This window comes from Micromesistius poutassou (genome assembly GCF_964030765.1).
Source record: "Micromesistius poutassou genome assembly, chromosome: 2".
Lineage (NCBI taxonomy): Eukaryota > Metazoa > Chordata > Actinopteri > Gadiformes > Gadidae > Micromesistius > Micromesistius poutassou.
Genome location: NC_140272.1, coordinates 8,097,641 through 8,111,876, shown reverse-complemented (window position 1 = coordinate 8,111,876; position 14,236 = coordinate 8,097,641). Strand labels below are relative to the sequence as shown.

General features: G+C 46.3%; 1 protein-coding gene across 1 annotated transcript; it reads left to right on the top strand.

Moving 5' to 3' along the window:
- Window positions 1–2,812: 2,812 nt before the first annotated feature.
- LOC311339405 (synaptotagmin-2-like) lies at window positions 2,813–14,162 on the top strand (the record flags this gene model as incomplete). The annotated part of the gene is made up of 8 exons (XM_084464785.1): window positions 2,813–3,017; window positions 5,117–5,277; window positions 8,669–8,800; window positions 9,913–10,080; window positions 11,485–11,652; window positions 12,635–12,752; window positions 13,253–13,386; window positions 13,947–14,162. The coding sequence occupies 8 exons, from the start codon at window positions 2,813–2,815 to the stop codon at window positions 14,160–14,162; spliced, it is 1,302 nt and encodes a 433-aa protein (XP_084320911.1).
- Window positions 14,163–14,236: the final 74 nt, after the last annotated feature.

Here is a 14,236-nt window from a genome sequence, read left to right as displayed (position 1 = left end):
CTTTGTGTCATTGTTTCCCGTAGAATAGGTGCATGCGCCAAGTGGTCTGTCAGCCAAGCTGAGGCCTGTCGATCGTTTCCATTGGGATGAGGAGACAGAAGACTATACGGCTCTGTACGTCTGACAATGTCCACCAAGAGACAGAGACACACACTCCACAAAACGACCAGCACACGCCATTGCTTTTTACCACGGCCTTCTACTGGTAGAAGGTTCAGCTGTGTGTCCTTCCTGCAAAACACCTTCCTTCTTTATGTGTTCAGTTCAGCTAGCTCCTCCACCCACTCTCCTCGCTCTCACCGCAAAGTCCTTCAGCAATTACTTCAATTTGTTTTAATTACTAAAAAACAAGCGTGATGTGCGTTGTGAGAACTTCCAACGATACAGGAGCAATCTGCCGAGGAGCGGACTACAATGATTCTCAGTCATCCGAGGGAAAAATCATTACATTCACTGTGTGTCTTCTGCAATCGATCCCGCGGCACAGGGAGAAATTGGTTCAATAAAACCATTTGTGCAAATACAAGTTTGCTCTGGTATCCCTCCGATTGCTCCCTGGCTGGGAAGGTGGAGGAGGTGGCAGTGAGGAAAAGCACAGGGTCCACTTTGTGGCGTCTGCGTTCCACTGGATTGCATCACTGCAGCGCTAGCCGCAGAGTAGCGGGGGTGAACCCATCGCTCTGAGTGTCGAGCCAGAGGGGTGTCAAAAGGACTCTAGCAGATAGCATCGGAGGCATCATGTCTGTAAGGCCGCCTTTAATGCTATCTCCCGACGTCCTCCATTATTACCTCACAAACTTGTTTTGAACGGCTTGTTACGGAAATCTCGAGGAAATCCATCAGCCATCAATCACACATGGATCCGCAGTCTGGGTTCACACTGCCAGGCTGGGTTAGCCCTGACCGCAGGTGATTTTAAGATGTGTTTCAAGCCAGAGTTGGCAGTTTATTTTTGAAGCATTTTTATTCATCTTTAATGAAATTCTTTTCACATCCTGACAGTAACCGATACATCAAAAGCACTGACTGAAAAATAAAAAAACAGCTTTTTGTGGTGGCAGTTGCAGGCCTGTAATATAATCCGAACGAGATGATTGGCAGGTCGACCTGCCAATCAGTCTGCCTGGGCCCACTCTGCACTCACTGCGTATATGACCTCATTCTCCCTCAACGGCAGGCAGACCTGTTGCTAAAGCTAGTGAGCTAGACCCGTGTTTTGGAGGAGTGGCTTGTTTTGTGGATGGCCTGACAAAAGTGTTGGGATTTTAATGGGTCGGACACTTATAAATGTAGCTAACTCTGGCTGGTTTCTCAAAACTGCCTACGCTAGCTTAAAGCGTTTTAGATGTTTTAATTGTGAGGCCTTTTAATAATTGATGGTGGTTCTCTATTCTCAGCTGTTCCCAGCTCCACTATACACAATATAGCGTAGAATATAGAATAGAATAGGATAGCATTATCAAAGGATTTCAAAATGTATGGGTATAACTCTATTTTCTTTCAATACTGACGATAAATGAGTAAAGGTCTACCTGGGCATTGTGCTGCGTATATAACAGGCCTGTATGTTTCTGACATCTGCTGTCAGGGGGGTGTCATCCTGCATTGTGTTAATGCAGAACAAAGAGCTATGAAGTAGCGCAAAAAGACCGCCGGCCACGAATGATAATAAGTGTGTGCTGGTGCATTGTGGGATGCAGAGCCCCGATGATGGAGCAGGGGATCTTAATGGAGTTTGCTGATGTATTGGCCTTCCTGATTGGTGCTCCAGCTCTCTGTCTGACTGTCTATACCTATCAATCTTGTTCACTATCCATTTAGCCGCCTATTTATCCATCCATCCAGCCAAAATCTATCCATCTACCTCCCTATCTATCCATCTTTATCAATCTTTATCTATCTATCTATCTATCTATCTATCTATCTATCTATCTATCTATCTATCTATCTATCTATCTATCTATCTATCTATCTATCTATCTATCTCTCTCTCTCTCTCTCTCTCTCTCTCTCTCTCTCTCTCTCTCTCTCTCTCTCTCTCTCTCTCCAAGCTAATGTGTTTATCTCTCATTCTATCTATCCATACTTCGAACGTGGACGCGATCCGTGCGTGTGTGTGTGCGTGTGTGTGTGCGTGGTAATTTGTAGGCTGGTCGTATCTCTACCACCCTTCCCCTTGGACCACTCACTCACTTATTACCCGACATCAGAAGATCAACAGAATATCATCTAACTTCACTCCATCGCAGAGTCATATCATCTATTATAGCCTGAATTTAATTACAGGAAATAAATTAACAGCCATCAGTATCTGTACACCATCATGACGTCTCCTGAAATTCAAGAAAGGACACAGATTGAAATATCTGGAAAGCATACACAATGATGCCTGCTATGTCCAATTTAGTCAAATGAAAGGTTCCCCCTCAGTTTTGACCCCGTTAACTACAAAATGCTAAAGGACCTATACTCCTCAGCTACTGTAGTAAGCTAAATGACCGAACCACACTTTACTGTAGTAGGCTAAATAAGGAACTACACGTCAGCTACTGTAGTAAGCTAAATTAACTAAATACGCTTCAGCTACTGGAGAAAAGCTAATTTAACGAATTATGCTTCAGCTACTGGAGTAAGCTAAACATCTCCAATTACTACAGAACATGCATTGATAATAAAACAAAAAGTTGTCCTTCACAGTCAGTCATCCAGGGGAATACAAAGAGAGTTATTATTAACCATGCGTTTCAGTGTATGTGACCGCTCTCTCTCTGTGCTCTGTGTGTCTCAGGGAGGCCCCTGCTAGTCTCTGACCATGAAGTTCAACCTGTTCAAGACCAAGCCCGACGCCATGGTGGCGGCCGAGCCCACCGGCGCCACCACCGTGGCGGTGACGGCCACGCCCGCCCTGGCCTCCACGGCGGCCGACCTGTCGGGCTCCAACAACACGGAGATCAGCAAGAACGACATGTTTGAGGAGATCAAGAGCAAGTTCCTCAACGAGATCGACAAGATCCCGCGTGAGTTCCTCGCTGTGTTCTAGATCTTGCGTCAGGAAATAAGATACCGTTGGCTTGGAGACTGATTCATTAAAGGGGTGATATTGTGCCCCCAGGTGTGAGTCTGATTAGGCAAGGCAAGGCAAGGCAACTTTATTTATATAGCACTTTTCATACACAAGGCAGACTCAAAGAGCTTCACATGCAACATGCAAAAGGTATTGCATTGTCATACAATAAAAAGAAAATAATAGATAAGTAAACGAAAAAAGAAGAGTACAATAGATAGAAAATAAAGGCAAAGTTAAAAAAGCATTTTAGAAATTGCAATGTATTTACGATCAGATCAACAGTCTCTCTGGTATACCCACGTTGGGACTCCAACCCAACCTAAAGGAACATGGTCCTTTCTCTGGGACTTGAACCCGGATTCGAGGATTCTAACCCAGACAGAATTCGGGTCTCAAACCCTTCAAAGTTCATGCATCAGATCAACAGTCTCTATCAGATCATGTATCTCTCTGATACCCACGTCGGGAGCCATTACAAGCCGTTTGAAAATCTGCCCTTTCCTGTGTTTTAGTGACATCACAAATGGGAGTGTCCACCTAGATGTATGATGGATAGATCAGCAACGTTTGCTACAGTCCACTGAGTAGGCTGGTAGGCTGATCTATCTAGGTGGACACTGAAACTTCTGATGTCACTTAAACATAGGAAAAGGCAGATTTTCAAACAGGTCGTAATGGCTAATACCATTCACACCTGGTGGCTTGGAATCACCCCTTAAGTAAAGATCATATCAACTAGAATACATTTAAGTAGACGATGTGAAACAGCCAACACAAACTCCAGTTTTGCATCATTCTGAAAAATGTCGTCTATGGTCCAACTCTTTGTGACTTATTCACAACACATGACTTAAGAATGACTCGCTTAAACCAGTCAGAGAAAACAGCTGAGCGTGGCTGCTCCTCTCGAAGCTAAAGATGAGATGAGAGAAAATAAGGCAAGATAATATTGACTTTATCCCTCCCAGACAGGTCAAGGGTTTACCACAGACAAGGAAGTTCAGCAATTTCCACACATTAGGATGGTATAGGTTATTGCAAGATGCCAGTTGAGCAATGCACTCAAACTAATGGCGTGCCGCTTCAAAATGAAATCCTACACTGCTATTTGTATTTGCCTCATTTCACTTTATGTTTGACATGAGTTCTGTGCCATGAGCGATGGCTTGTGAGTGTGAGAGATAGAGAGAGAGAGGGTGAGAGGGTGAGGGAGGGAGAGAGAGCCAGAGTTAGACAGAGAGATAGAAAGATTGAGATAGAGGGATGGAGATAGAAGAAAGATTACGATAGCACTTGGGCAGAACATTGCAAATTAATAGCAGTATTTGTTGCTGCAATGTTTAAGTGTCTGAAGTGATCCAGAAATATACAATTACTTTCTAATCACAAACACACTGTTTTTTGTTGCAACTTCAGACTAAGTGAACAAATTATTAGAGACCTATTTACCCCACAGCATACAAACATCATTTAGTGAAATGATGAACAGAAGCATGCACAGAAAAATGTCTGCAGATGGGGAAATATTAGCAAATGATGCATGATTGCGGTAATTGTCACTACTCGTGATACAAATAGTTAATCACCAATACTAACCAACAAACGTTTTCATTTTGGTCTGATGTTCATAAAATAACTAATAATGATAACAAAATATATGTATAATATCATGGTCAATTCATCTGTAATTGATAGCTACATTTAAATGACATTTTACTTATTGAAAAGCTCTTTAAGCTCTATAAGTGCGATGGGCTCAGACAATGCTCTCTCAGGTGATTGCACAATCACCTGAATGAATGCACAATTCCACCGTGCGACATTAAAGTGAAGAACACGACTTTGACCTCACATTTCACATGCACAACATCCCATTTTTAACCTTTCATCTTGGTCTTTTGTGTGTGTGTGTGTGTGTGTGTGTGTGTGCGTGTGTGTGTGTGCGTGCGTATGTGTGTGTGTGTGTGTGTGTGCATGCGCATGCGCTTGCATGTGTGTGTGTGTGCGTGTGCGTGTGTGTGTGTGTGTGTGTGTCGTGACCCACAACAGTGCCTCCGTGGGCGCTGATCGCCATCGCGGTGGTGGCCGGCCTGCTCATCCTCACCTGCTGCTTCTGCATCATCAAGAAGTGCTGCTGCAAGAAGAAGAAGAACAAGAAGGGCAAGAAGGGCAAGGACGGCTTCAACATGAAGAACATGGAGGGTGGTGAGGTACGATGCCGCGGGATTCGGCCCCGCGCAGTAACACTAGCGCTCCGCTATAGCACTCCACACTAGCACTCCACTATAGCACTCCACTATAGCACTCCACACTAGCGCTCCCCACTAGCACTAGAGCTCTCCCCACTAGCGCTAGATCTCTCCCCACTAGCGCTCCCCACTAGCGCTAGAGCTCTCCCCACTAGCGCTAGAGCTCTCCCCACTAGCGCTAGAGCTCTCCCCACTAGCGCTCCCCACTAGCACACCCCACTAGCACTAGAGCTCTCCCCACTAGCGCTCCCCACTAGCACTAGAGCTCTCCCCACTAGCGCTCCCCACTAGCACTAGAGCTCTCCCCACTAGCACTAGAGCTCTCCCCACTAGCGCTAGAGCTCTCCCACCTAGCGCTCCCCACTAGCGTTAGAGCTCTCCCCACTAGCGATCTTAACCGTGTGCTTTCGATGTTTTACTTCGATTTTCTGTTCGCTTTTCTACTTTTTTGCCGTTACGCTAAAGTGAGATTTCATGACAATTGTTTGAAGGTAATGTTGACGATGCTTTTGTTGTGGTTTTTATTGTTATAGTTGTTGTCGGTATTGCTATGATGTTTGTTGGCTAACTCCGTTTGATTTTCTTAGCAGCGGCTCTTAGCGCAGACTTTGGAGGATACAAGGAGAGCTTTCTTCCCCTCAATTTACTCTCGATGTTGTTGCTCCGTTGTGGTTTCCTAAAGTGTGTGACGCACTCCATTGTCTTGGCCGATGAAAAATGACACACTCTAATCCGGCAGGACAAAAACCAACAAGTCCACAAAAAGACTTTGACTTTGGGGAAATTGGCTGTCTTTTTGGAATGACCTTCCATTTCAACACAGTCGTTTATAGCATCGGGTCGTGCGGGTTTAGAAAGTAAAATGATTCATCCAGTATTAAAATGAACTGACATAAATATGCAGATTCCGCCGTGCACCAATGACAGTTAGTTAATTAAAACAATCAATTTATTGTGTCCACATTATGAATAATTGTCCTTGGCTGGGAGTGAGCGATGGTGAATCGCCAGCAGCCTAAACGAGGGTGTCATTCCTCATCACGCCCGCAGTGATGGTGTCCTTCTTCAGTAGCGTGTTTGGCCCTGGTGTCTTGTGAGTTGAACCCTTCTTCCTCTGTGCTCTCCCTCCTTTTCTCTTCTTCTCCTCTTGATATGTGTTTGTCTTGTGTGTTGCCCCGTGTTTCTTGACTGTGACGGACACTAACCTACGGTAGGTGGACAGCACAGCGTGTCGCTCTCTGCCCCCTACTGGTGGGGGGTGGGAGGGGGTTTCATGGAATGTCCTAGCTTCCTTGTATTGCCTCATTTCTATTATTTTTACTCTCTTCGTCCAAACGTTGTCATGAGTGGTAATGAATGTACTAAACGGAAAGCTACGATGAGCTCCATAAACCCCGGAGAAGAGAGCCTAACCCTCTAACACATTGTATGTGCCTCACTCCAATATGAACCGTATTGGGCTACGAGTTGATATGCAAGATATTACTTAACACGATTAATATGTGCATGCAATCAAGGGCATGATTGTTGAGGAGACATGGCAACGGTGATGATTTAAAAAATGCATGAACAACATAAACAAATACCCTACAGCTTTTTAAAAACCTTTTGGAATGCACCCCAAAAAACATCTTGACTTGAAGACGAGGCGTAGGAGAATTTTGTAAATCCTGGATCGCCTGAAAGGAGCCATTACGCAAGCCTCTCCACACTCCAACCAGATAGCATAACCTTGGCAACGGGGCTATTATCCAGCAACAATCACTTAACTCTCACCTTGACATCACATGTTGTTAAAACGCGAAACCCTTCCATGGAGGAATGGAGAGTTTGATAGAGCGGTGTTTGAGTCTTATGTTGTAAATCCCCAGGACAACCGAGTTACACTGAGGCCCTTATTTTGAATAAATAGCTCTAAATAATTAAGTTATTATCTGGTTTGATTGCTCACATCCGCACATGTAGGCGAGCGGTCTGGCTTTAAAACACCACCGTGCTAGAGTAGTATTAGCAAGAAGTACGTTTACATTTACATTTAGGGCATTTAGCAGACACTTTTGTCCAAAGCGACTTACAATAAGTACATTTGTCAGAAGAAAGAGAAACAACAATATATCGCTGTCGGTACAGTACGGATGTTCATAGAACCACCAACCAATTGTAAGGTTAACCTATTGCCCGTATACAACAAAGCTATCTAGGATAAGATAAGCTAAACAATGCTAAGTACTACTTTTAAGTGCAAGGAGGTACAACATACAATACGTGCATAAATTATGTGCCAGGAAGTAGCCTCCTCAGCCTGCTTACTGTTTCTTATGCCATACGTTTCTCTTTATGCTCTTCTTACTATTCACACTGACTGTCAGAAGTTCCTCTGTGATTCTTCATCTACCTAAATCTGTCTCAGTGCAAACCCCTGGCAAACCATCCAGAACATCAAATTAGCATTTTAATGAAACACTGAGTATTTACCAACGGCTCGGTGAATGAGAATACAAACACGCTTTACAAATTAGCTACACCCAGAAGAAAATAGCCAAATCCAAAAGTAATTTTTAAACGGTCATTAAATCCACAACACGGTTGTTTAAACACATAAAATAAACCGTCTATTCTATCCTTCATCTCAGTATTTACAAAATGCTCAGTGAATAACAAGGTCACAGGTCAAACCTCAGGAAAAGTGAACTCTTCTAGAAATGGCATGCTCTCGCCTCCACGTGGTCTGCCTGACTGGCACTGTCCTCTGCACAAAGCATGTTCTAGGTCCTGGCCTGTACATGTTGAACTCTAGCTACTGCCCTGTACTGAAACCCAAAGCCTCCAATTGCCCCAGGCGATGCACACAATTGGTTAAAAGCAAACCCAACCTTAAAATCTGAATCCTTATCCCAATGTCACCAATCAGGATTTTTAACCCATAATTAAAACCACCTGAATAGGAAGGTTTCACATGATGTCAGGCATATTCCCGGCCGCCATTTTGGTGCTTCTTCCTCATTATTCTAAGAATAACAACTACAACTGGATGATCTGTTATTCTGGAACTTCTGGGCAAGAAGTGCCAAGATGGCGGCCCCTAAACTCCTAAACTGATGGAGCTTCAGATCACATGATTGAAACCCTCCCATTAAGAACCAGTAGACCAAACACAGGACGAGGAGTCACTCCTGGCCAGCCGGTTGCTGCGGTGACCGTTCCCTGAGGAGGTGGGCTGTCAGGGGTGACGGTCCACCTCCTGAAGCTCTGTGGGTCTGTGGCATGCTGTCCCTGGGCCTCTACATGTTCTCACCACTCACCCCACTGAAGCCTAAACCTAACCCCGAGCCCTGACCTTCAACCCCTGCAGAAACACCAGGACGACGATGATGACGAGGGAGAGACCGGGCTGACGGAGGAGGAGAAGGAGGAGGAGGAGAAGGAGGAGGAGAAGCTGGGGAAGCTGCAGTACTCCATCGAGTATGACTTTGAGAACACAAAGGTCAGTAGAGTTTTTATTAGAACAAACCGTGTTTTTTTTATTATTCGTTGTGTGTGTAGGTGGGTGCAATCACACTTTCATAGAACATTTATCTCTCTTAATACACTGATTGGAAGGAAGAATTGTTTCGCTCCATCAATTAAAACCTTTAAGGAGAAATTAGTTAGATTGGAGGTTTTCCAAAGTGTTTTCCTCCAGAGCGGATAAGGGGGTAATTAAGGAGCCAGACTTGAGTCCAGTGGTGGTGGCTAGATTGGGCCCACGCCTTCTCAGTGTGAATAAATCAATTTCGATTCACGCAACCGCGGTCTGTTCTGACTCCTGCTAAACAGCCGAGGAAGGCGGCGTTTTAATTTGACACAGATGATTTATGGAGCGGTAAATTGCGGAATCGTTTAGGAGGAAAAGCCCACGGATTCAAAGTTGTGCTTCACACGGGTCGGTTTCATCTACATGAATAGTATGGCGGCTCGGCCCATTCATCACGCTGGGAAAAACCATCTGCTCAGAGATCTGCAGAACGAACAGTGAGAGAGGAATACAAACACAATCACAGACAGACAGACAGGCTTGGTGGAGGGACAGAGACAGACAGACAGAGAGACAGACAGACAGACAAATAGATATTAGTGACGTACAGATAGATACAATGAGTACTAGACAGGCACACTCAACAGACAGACAGAGATAAAGCTAGATAGATAAACACAGTCAGACAGACAGCCGGACAGCCAAACAGGCACACAGCAAGCAGGCAGGTAGACAACAATACTGGAGTAAAACACTGATGTAGAAGTCTACCCAACTCAATCTAATGACATTTTGTTCTCTCCACCCACTCTCCTTTCTTCCCTCCCCTTCTGACATCCTCCCCCACCTCCATACTCTTCCATCTCCTCCTCCACCTCTTCTTCCTCCACCTTCTCCTCCTCCTCCCCCTCCTTCTCCTCCTCCACTTCCTCCACCCTTACTCCTCCTCCTCCTCCTCCACTTCCTCCTCCACCTCTTTCTCCTTCTCCCCCACCTCCATCATCTCCTCCACCCTTCCTCCTCCAACTCCTCCTCCTCCACCTTCTCCTCCTCCTCCACCCCCAACTCCTCCACCCTCCCAGCTGACGGTGGGCATCCTCCAGGCAGCCGACCTGATCTCCATGGACTCCGGGGGCACGTCGGACCCCTACGTCAAGGTGTCGCTGCTCCCCGACAAGAAGAAGAAGTTCGACACCAAGGTCCACAAGAAGACCCTGAACCCCGTCTTCAACGAGACCTTCGTCTTCAAGGTCCGCCTCCTCCCCAACCGGTCAATCACATCTAACGGGAGACGGTGGGGTTGTGTTGGGGTTGAGTGCGGGCTGGTTGGTGGTGATGGGGTTTAGTGGGTTGGGTGGGTTGTGCTTGTGGGCAATGGGGTTGGGTGGGTGATGGCGGTGGGGTTGAGTGGGTGGTTGTGGTGCTGATGGTTGGGTCGAGTGGGTGGTGGTGGTGGGGTTGAGTAGAGGCTGGTTATGGGGTTGAGTGGGTGGTGGTGGTGGGGCTGATGGGGTTTATGGGGGGTGTTGGGATTGAGCAGGTGGTGGTGGTGATGGGAATGAGTGGTGGGTGGGGTTGAGTGGGTGGTGTTGTTGGGTGAGTGGGTGATGGTGGGAGTGGTGGGGTTGGGTAGGTGCTAGTGGTGGGGTCTGCTTGTTGGTAGCTGTGGAGTTGGGTGGGGATTTGGGACGGCAATCAGAGGTATGTTTGAGGGGAGAACACACACGCCGAGCTCCAATCGATCGTGAATATTTGATCTGACAATACAATAAAAAAAAAAAAGAGATTGATGGGAAAGTGGCCTTCGCTCGGTTGCCAGGCAACAACTTCAACTCCCTTGCATTATGCAGGGATTTTTTTTCTCTCTCTCTCAGTTAATAACCACAAGAAGCTTCCTACTTCTTCTATATTTGTCTTAGCATATGCCGATAGCCCCGGTCGGTTCCACTACGCAGCGCGCGCCCTGGCCTGGTTCTGCCGCCGGAGCCTCTCCGGGCTCTAATGAGGCCCTTTGAGGACTGAGAGGAGGCTCTCGGCTGAAGGCTGAGGCCCCGTCTGTCCGTACACAAGATCCCCCCCCACGGCACGCTGCCTGTCCTGGGCAAAGACTCGGATAGCACAACCTGCGAGTGCGCTAATTAACACGTGGTAGCCCTCGTTTCACCGCTCACTGGGATGCCGCTGAGTTGAAGGATTCCACTACTTATTTGCATTCTCGCCGAGTTATTAATATTGTAATAATTAGTTTACTATCGTTATTATTGCACCTATGTTACTTAAGGTAAACAAACCTGTTGTGTAGGACAGCACAGAGATGGGAAGTGTAGCATAATGTAGCATAGCGTAATGTAGCATAGCGTAATGTAGCATAGCGTAAAGATGCATATTCTAATGAAGCATCATGAAACCAAGTATAGAAAAATGTAACATAGCTTAAATTAACATAGCATAGCATAACATAGCATAGTATAACATAACATAGCATAACATGACATAGTGTAACATAACAGCGTAACGTAGCGTAACATAGCAGAGCATAACATAGCATAGCATTGCATTGATGTGCACAATGTAATCCCGGCACAGCATATATGAGCATGGGCGCACCGTAGCGATGGCTCACACACCCACTGTGTCCACTGTGTTCCCACCAGGTGCCGTACGAGGAGCTGGGGGGGAAGACGGTGTGCATGTCTGTGTTTGACTACGATCGCTTCTCCAAGCACGACATCATCGGCGAGGTGAAGATCCCCATGAACACCATCGACCTGGGCCAGCCCATCGAGGAGTGGAAGGACCTGGAGAGCGTGGAGAAGGAGGAGGTATCCCAAAACGCTTACTACATTACCGTGTCTCTCCAGAGGAACGCCGCGGCTTGTAACCCGATTTTTTGAACCATGACTGCCCCGTACATGTTTCAGTCTAGGCACTGCCCCGTGAAACCCAAAGCCTCCAATCGCCACCGAGCGATGCACACAATCGGTGAAGACAAACCACACCTTAAAAACACCTTTATCCCAAAGTCACCAATCAGGATTTGTAACCCATAAGTAAACCCATGAGTCGCTCTGGCTTATTTTCCTGAGCACCTTGTAGATTGAATTTGCAAAACACAAATACTGTTTGTTGTTTTCAGTGATTTATGTTGGAGTGATAAAACATGACGTTCCTTATGCAGTCATGATGTGGAGCCCATCTGCTCATTTACTTTAGAGGTTTGGGCGTAAAAGATAACCTTGTAAGAAAATAAAGACTGGCATCACTTCATAACTGACAAAAAAAAACTAAGAAGACCGTTTTCAACAATGTGCTCTCAACCCATGAACGATAATTCAAAAGGCTCTGCGTCTAAATTAATTGCTTGCAAAAAGAACCGATGCCTTGTCAAAATCTGTCAAAAGTTCAGGGTTTTACTAATGCTTGAATCTGCATTATCTCCAATTACTTGTTGCGCGATGATGGCCCCAAGGAACATTTTACTATCAAAACTATTTCTTTCTGGTTTCGAGCCAGCATTGGGCAGTTCATGGAGGTATTTGGGCTGTGGGCAAAAATGCGTAATTAATGCAGTTTATACTACAGAGCGGATTATTTGATGGTATTCCAAAACAAACGGTTCATCTCAGTCTCTAGAGAAGTCGTCTACCCAATATCTCTGTCATCATGGTGGAACAGAGTTTAGAAAATGTCATATTCGATCATCTTTACCTTGAAACATTTGAGAAGATAAGGGCTTTGGTTGATGTCTAACAAAGCTAATTAATATCTAATCTTTGTGACTGCCTCCATCTTGTTGCCTTCCAGCCTGAGAAACTGGGAGATATCTGCATCTCCCTGCGCTACGTCCCGACAGCCGGTAAACTCACAGTCTGCATCCTGGAGGCCAAGAACCTGAAGAAGATGGACGCCTGTGGACTGTCTGGTAGGGTTAGGTTTATGTTTATTTGTTGTTTGATTCGTATCCATGCTCTGTTTGTTTTAATTGCCTTCACCAGACTACTTGATTTAAAGGTCAGTCTTCCTAGCGGTGGCGTGATACTGTTTGTTTTTTGTCTAGTTTTGACTTTGATATTCTCCCACACAAATGATGATACTGATCTTATTTTGTTCGTTATTGATATGCTGTGCATTATTGCTCTGGTTATTATCAACATTCTAGCGTTGTGGCTAATGTATCTGCTAAGATTAATGCTAACATTGTTGTTTTTCTGTTGCTAATGTTGTAGCATTGTTGCTAACGTTGTTGCTAACATTGTTGATAACATTATTGCCAAAGAGGCCATCTTCAGATTGATTGATGTGAAGAGATATTTGTTGTTTTTAATGTAGCATTGTTACTAACGTTTACCGGTGCAGATCCCTATGCGAAGATCCAGGTGTGGTCACTAATGTAGCATTGTTGCTAACGACGGCCCGTTGCAGATCCCTACGTGAAAATCCAGCTGCTGCAGGGCGGCAAGCGTCTGAAGAAGAAGAAGACGACGGTGAAGAAGAACACGCTGAACCCGTACTACAACGAGTCCTTCAGCTTCGAGATCCCCCTGGAACAGATGCAGGTAGGGCACCCCACTAGCCTACCAACCTCGGTCCAATAGCATCCAGACCTGTAGAATTGGTAGTTCCTCTGGCTTCTTCTATGCTCCATATGTGACCCAACGTGCTAAACCACAAAACTGGATCGCACTGGAGAGCGGTGATCTTGTGATCCCATCGCCAACAGTGAGACAGAAAGCTCAGTAGTTTAAGTAAATTAACCAATCCCAATCCCATCCATTTGCACAAACTTCCTTCCTCCCTCCCCTTCTGACATCCTCCGTCCGACCTCCTCCATCCCACCTCCTTCACCCCACCCCTCCTCCACCACCACCATCACCTCCTACTCCTTCCCTTCCTCCACCACCTCCCCTTCCTCCACCACTCCATTTCACCACTCCACCACCACCTCCTACTCCTCCACCTTCTCCACCCCTCCTCCACCACCACCACCTCCTACTCCTTTCCTTCCTCCACCACCTCCACCTTCCTCCACCACTCCATTTCACCACCGCTCCTCCATCTCCACTCCTCCACTCCCTCTGTTCCTGAAAAACGTTTTTCCTTTTTCTGTCCTGCACAGAAAATCCTGGTGGCGGTGACGGTGTTCGACTACGACAAGATCGGCAAGAACGACGCCATCGGCAAGATCTTCGTGGGCAGCAAGGCCACGGGGCTGGGGCTGAAGCACTGGTCTGACATGCTGGCCAACCCGCGCCGCCCCATCGCCCAGTGGCACCCACTGCAGCAGGAGGAGGACATCGATGGCCAGCTGGCCTCCCTGGCGGCCAAGAAGTAACTAACTTCATCCCCCCCCCCGCCCCCCCCCCCCCCCCCCCCCCCCGCGCGCCTCATGTACTAACTGATGAAAGC